This window comes from Emiliania huxleyi (assembly GCF_000372725.1).
Source record: "Emiliania huxleyi CCMP1516 unplaced genomic scaffold EMIHUscaffold_604, whole genome shotgun sequence".
Taxonomy (NCBI): Eukaryota; Haptophyta; order Isochrysidales; family Noelaerhabdaceae; genus Emiliania; species Emiliania huxleyi.
In genome coordinates, this window is record NW_005197475.1 from 13,546 (window position 1) to 18,983 (window position 5,438).

Consider the following 5,438-nt stretch of genomic DNA (forward strand, 5'->3'; position numbering starts at 1 on the left):
TCTCGCCCTCCTCCAGAGGCAATGGCAACACGCTCGACGTTGGCACAATTTGCAGGTGGTCCTCATCTGGTGCGTGCTTGCCCAGGAGGTCGGAGTTGAGGTAGAGAACAAGGCAGTGTGGCTCATCGCTCGACATGCGTGGCAGCGGCACGGCCGGCCTATCGCGGCTCAGCGCCTTGTACACCCAAGACAGCGCTGTGTCGTGCCCTCCCCCCTGCATCCGGGTTGCGTCAGGTACTAGGACGATTGCGGGGTAAGCTGAGGGGTACTTTTCGTTCTTCTCGTAGTGCAGCGCCTCGACAAGTTGGCCAGGGGATAACAGCCGTGGCACGAAGTTGGCCAGCCGCATCTCGATGTCCGCAACAGACCGGAAGCGAAAGGTGAGCGAATAGCGCGGCTCCGAGGCTGAAGCATGCGAGGCCGTATTGGGCAGACGCACTGGGCCGTCGTATTTGACCCCGTGCTTCTTCTCGGCACGATACTCGCCCCAAAGGATGTACGCATCGCCCGGCGAGAGCTCGAGCGTCTGACTACCAACCGTTACGACCGAGGTTCCCGAGACGATGACGGTGCCGATTATGTCCCCGTATATCGCCTTGTCCACGTGCTCTTGAATGGAGTCACCCGGCTCCATCCAGGTGGCCTGCACGTGGGAGAGCTCAAAGCCGCTAAGCAGGTGCATCGGGCGCTGTCCGGGAAGGGAGACGGTGATGAGTTGCCGCAGCTCTCTCTCGATATCGAGGAAGGCCGGAGGAGTGTTGGAGAACCGGCTGCCAGCAGCCGCTATCGAGGCCAACTTGGCCTCATGAACTGCGCGCCGCGCTGCATCACCCTTCATCTCGGGGACAGAGTACCACAATTTGATGTCAGTGCCTCCACGGTGCCCGATGCCGCTCGTGGATCCCCATGGTGCCCACACCGGCTGCGATGATTCAGAATGGCGGTTGGCCCTGCCGTTATCCTTCTGCAGTACCTCGAGGGCGTTGCTGACGTCGAGGTTGCTGACGACCGCGAGACCGCACGGGCGACCGTCATCCTCGAGCACGTTGAGCCGTCTCCAGCTGGGCATGCCTTGCGCGCGTACGCGGATACCTCTTGTGACGCCAAGTGTACGCGCTGGCGACAACGAGCACAGGCGTTCCGTAAAACCGGGGCGCGCGCGCGATCCACTGTTTCCACTGTTGCCGCCAAATAACGCACGGCCCAGCGGAGCTGGGAAGAGGACCGCGCAAGCGGCGTGGCGTGGAGCGGTTGAGCATCCCTCCGGGGGCCCATCTGCGCCGGGGAGGCGTTGTTGGAGGCGAGGACGCAAGCGTCCGTCGCCCTTTTCAAACTCGGGGCCCACTTCCGCTACGCTCTGACACACGTGACACCCGTACGCCGTACCCGAATTTGGAGGGGGCCTAAAAGTTCGTTAAGGTCGTGTTGCTGCGCAAAAGGGGTCGGAGCTCGGACACAGGGCGCAGCTCATGCTAAGAGCTAGAACCCGAACAGTGTTCATGCTTATTTTTGGAGACACATGACAGAGAATCAATAGTAGGCAAAGCGCTCAGGGGGCAGAGCACCTGACGAGAGACGAGAGGAGCCACAATGCACGGCACACACCGCCGCGCCCACACCCCCCTCATTGCTCTCAGAGACGGCAGTACCCCTGGAGCAGCCGGCGCAGCCTGGCCGCTGCGTCCTGCGACCTCGCCGTCGATACTGCCCGCGGCCTTCTCCCTCGGTCCACTCTCGCTCCCTGGCTCCCGTGCGCGTCCGTGTACTCGAGCGACGTACGGGCGCTGCCGCTTCTCCGCCGCGCACACGCCAGCGCCTTTTATCCCCCTCGCGCCTCTCGCGGCCGCCCACTGGGAGGGGCGACGCTATCCACATCACGCCTGACAGGGGCGGGCGGCGGCCTCTCGGCACGGCGTGCCGACGCGGCCGGCCGACGCGCGCAGGCTACGCCACCTGCGGCTGGCTGATGCCGATGACCGTCTTGAGCAGCTCGAGGTCGGCGACGGACTGGGCGGTGGGCGAGGAGGCGGCCGCGGAGTTGGCCTGTGGCGCGAGGGGCGAAGGCGGGAGGGGTGAGCCGGCAGGTTGGAATGCCGCCTCGGCTTGATCTCGGCGAGGCGCGGCTCGCTCCTGGCACATGAGGAGAGCTCGCGTGTATCTCGTGCATATCTCGGGCATACCTCGCGCCTGGTACATGAGGTAGAGCTCGCCCTTCTCGTTCTCGCCCACCGAGGGGAGCGCGACCGACGAGGGCGAGAGGCGCGCGAACTTGAGCGCGCGGTCGAGCTCCTGTGCGGCGAAGGGACGAGCCGAGGGGTCACCCGCGGCTGGCCGGGGCACGGCCGGCACCGGAGCGCGCGGTCGGGGCGCTCCTTGACGACCTCCGTGCTCGCGCCGCGCCGCATGCACGCGGTCGCCTGCAGCACGCCCCCGGTGCAGCGCTTCGAGACGGCCTCGTCGACGAGGGCGGCGGCGCGCTCCTCCTCGATTTGCAGCGACTCGCACAGCTCGAGCAGCGCGGAAGAGTCGTCCGCCGTCAGCTCGTCGCCCTCGATGAGCGCCTCCATCTCGATGGAAAACATCTTCTCCAGCCGCGCCTTTGGCACGTCGAGGTCGTCGCGCAGGTTCACCTCGAGCAGGTCCGCCTCGGAGAGCACCTGCGGTGGAGGCGCAGCCGGAGGTGTGCCCGAGGTGTGCCCCAGGTGTGCCCGAGGTGTGCCCGAGGCGCAGCCGAGGCACAGGAGGTGTGACGGAGGAGGGGGTGGGGGGGGAGAGGGGAGGAGTCCGAGGCTGCGCGTTGCGCGGGGTGCAGGTGGCGGCGCGCCTTGCGGATCTCGTCAGAGTTGAGGTTGCTCTTCTCGAACATCGCCTCGATGAGGGCGGCCACGCGGTTCAGTCTCACGTCGCGGAGCAGCGCGTCGATCCGGTCCTGCTCACAGCCCAGAGCAGGTGAAGAGACGACGTCCACAGCGCCGCGCGGGCAGCGCGTCGGTCGGCGGCGCCTGCGGCAGCTCGAGCGTCGCGCGGATCGAGTCCACGAACTGCATCTCCTTGGCGCCTGTGGTACCCCAGCGCCGGGCCGCGGGCGTGAGGGGAGGCGCCGCAGCGGGGCGGCGAGGGAGGGGCGGCGGAGGGGGGCCGGGAAGGGCGCAGGGGGTGGGCGCAGGGGGCGGGAGGCGCGCAAGGGGCGGTTGCTGTCCCGCGCGGCCGCGTGCAGCCGCGCAGCGGTGGGGCGCCGCGCGGCCGCGAGATGTGCGGCGCGTCGCGGGAGGCTGCTGTCCGAGAGTACTGTGTAGTCTGGCTGGCCCAGTGGCGGGGCTACGACTGCGAAATCTCTCGCTCGCGGCGGCGACGGCGTGGCGGCGGCGAGCGGCGGGGCGGCGGCGAGCGGCGTGGCGGAGTGCGGCGGCGAGGGGCCGGAAGGGGCAGGGGGAGGGCGGGGAGGGCGGGGGTTGGCGGTCGCACCGAGCGGCCCCGCCTTGATCGCGTTGCCTGCGTAGCGGCGGATGATGATGGAGCCGAGCTCGTTGTGGACTTTGTTCACCTCGTGCGACTCGAGGCCGAGCACGAGGGCGAGCCGGCCGAGCGAAGTGAGCAGCCGCTGGTTCTGCGCCTCGTCCGAGCCGCCGAACGCCTCGATGAGGTACTGGCGGTACAGCTCGTTGAGCGCGCGCTGCTCGAACTTGCCCTTGAGCGACGTGGCGGCCACCTCCGTCTCCACGCCGTCGGCGCTCTGCGGCGTGAGCACGCGCGCCGCGAGCGCAAAGTCGACCAGGTTGAGCACCTCCGACGAGACGGCCCCTCCGATGCCCTTGTCGCCCTTGCTGTCGCCCTTCTGCGCCTCCTTTTGCGCCTCTTGCAGCGCCTCGAGCGCGCGCGTGCCAAACTCGCACATCTTGGCCTGCGCCTCCTCGACGAAGAGCGCCTGCGCCGTGTCGGGCGAGAGGACCATCCGCTCGCGCAGCGTGTCGAGGCCCGACCAGTACTCGTCCGGGATGGCGCCCGCGTTGCCCATGACTTGCTTGACGGACGTGCGGTACGCCTTGGCGCACGCCTGCTCGTGCACCGCGTACACCGCCTCGTCCTCGATGCCGAGGAAGGCGCGCAGCCCCTTGAGCTGCTCGCTCTGCTCCTCGCTCAGGATGGCACCGTTCTCAACCATGCCAGACAGGCGCGCCGAGTAAACCTCGAGGCCGATGGAGGCAGCAGACGAGGCTGGCAGCGCGAGGTCGGCGAGGGCGGCGGCCACCGCCTGCTTCGCCGCCGCGCTCAGCTCGCCTGCGACCGCCTCCTCCACCGCCGAACGGTAGATCGGCCCCGCCGCCGCCTCGTACACGCGCGCCGCCGCAACCTCGCTCATCCCGAGAATCAGGCGGAGCGACTCGAGGGCGGCCGCGTCGGCGGCCGAGACCGCCTTGCTCTGCAGCGCCTGCAGCAGGACGAGGCGGTACAGCGCCAGCACCTCTGCGTCCCGCAGCACCTGCGAGCAGACGGCGGGCTCGCGCGGCGAGTCAGACATGCGTCCGCCCCCCCGTGCCCTCCCGTGCGCGACAGCTCGCACCCCGTCGCCGATGCCGGCGTAGAGCGGCGCGCCCGACTCGGAGGCGGCGCCCGCGGCCTCGACGAGGGCGGTGGTGCGGTCGGCGTAGTCGAGGAGGGAGCGGAGCGACGAGACGGCGCCCGCCGAGTCCTGCACCCGCAGCGCCTTGCACGCCTCTCCGAGCTTCTCGGCCGCGCTGCCGCGCACAGCCCCCCTCAGCGCCTCCGCCGCCGCGTCGGCGCCCATCCCGAGCTGCTGCTGCCGCGTCGCCAGCCCGCTGACGAGCGGCGCGCAGCCGGCGGCGTCGCCGGCCGCGTCGAGCGCGCCGAGCGCCTCGCTCAGGCTCTGGGCGTAGAGCGGCGCCGTCAGCTCCGCCACCACCTCGGTCGCCTCGGGCTGGCCGAGGCCTGACGCAAGGGGTTGGACGCAGGCGGTTGGAGTGGTGAGAGGAGCGTGCGGAGGGGCAGAGGGTGTGGCCACACTGCGCGGCGCAGAGTGCGGCAGGGAGGCGACGACCGACGGAGCGGCGGCGTGTGGGCGGGGAGCGGCGGCAGGCGCAGCCCGGGTGGCGCGGAAGCGCGCGGGTGGCGGCGAGGGAAATGGAAATGTCTAGGAAGGCTCACCGAGCAGCTCGGTCACGCCGTCGAGCGCCGCCCGGTCCTCCGGCGTCAGAGCGGCGGCGGATCCGAGGTCGGGCGAGAGGAGGGCGCTCGCCTTCTTCGCAAAGATGTCGCGGTGCAGCTGGGCCGCCGTCGCCTCGGAGACGCCGAGCGAGTCGCGCATCCCGCCCAGCTGCGCCGCCGTCGCGGGGACGGCCTGCAAGACCGCCTGGGGCGAGGGAGGTGGAGGCGGAGGGAGGAGGTGGAGGGGAGGCCTCTGTGACGGCGCGGCAGTGAGT

The 5,438-nt window shown here is 69.9% G+C and overlaps 1 protein-coding gene across 1 annotated transcript in view; it reads right to left on the minus strand.

Annotated features, from left to right (window-relative positions):
• Nucleotides 1-1,517: 1,517 nt before the first annotated feature.
• EMIHUDRAFT_459736 (hypothetical protein) overlaps nucleotides 1,518-5,438 on the minus strand; it is a 5,001-nt gene continuing 1,080 nt past the window's right edge. The window contains exons 2-9 of the mRNA XM_005764099.1: nucleotides 5,164-5,370; nucleotides 4,562-4,947; nucleotides 3,466-4,480; nucleotides 3,003-3,058; nucleotides 2,825-2,929; nucleotides 2,373-2,657; nucleotides 2,181-2,289; nucleotides 1,518-2,102 (exon numbers count right to left, since the gene is read on the minus strand). Of these exons, the coding sequence (XP_005764156.1) occupies nucleotides 1,945-2,102; nucleotides 2,181-2,289; nucleotides 2,373-2,657; nucleotides 2,825-2,929; nucleotides 3,003-3,058; nucleotides 3,466-4,480; nucleotides 4,562-4,947; nucleotides 5,164-5,370 (2,321 nt within the window). The 3' untranslated portion in view covers nucleotides 1,518-1,944. The remainder of the gene's footprint in view (nucleotides 2,103-2,180; nucleotides 2,290-2,372; nucleotides 2,658-2,824; nucleotides 2,930-3,002; nucleotides 3,059-3,465; nucleotides 4,481-4,561; nucleotides 4,948-5,163; nucleotides 5,371-5,438) is intronic.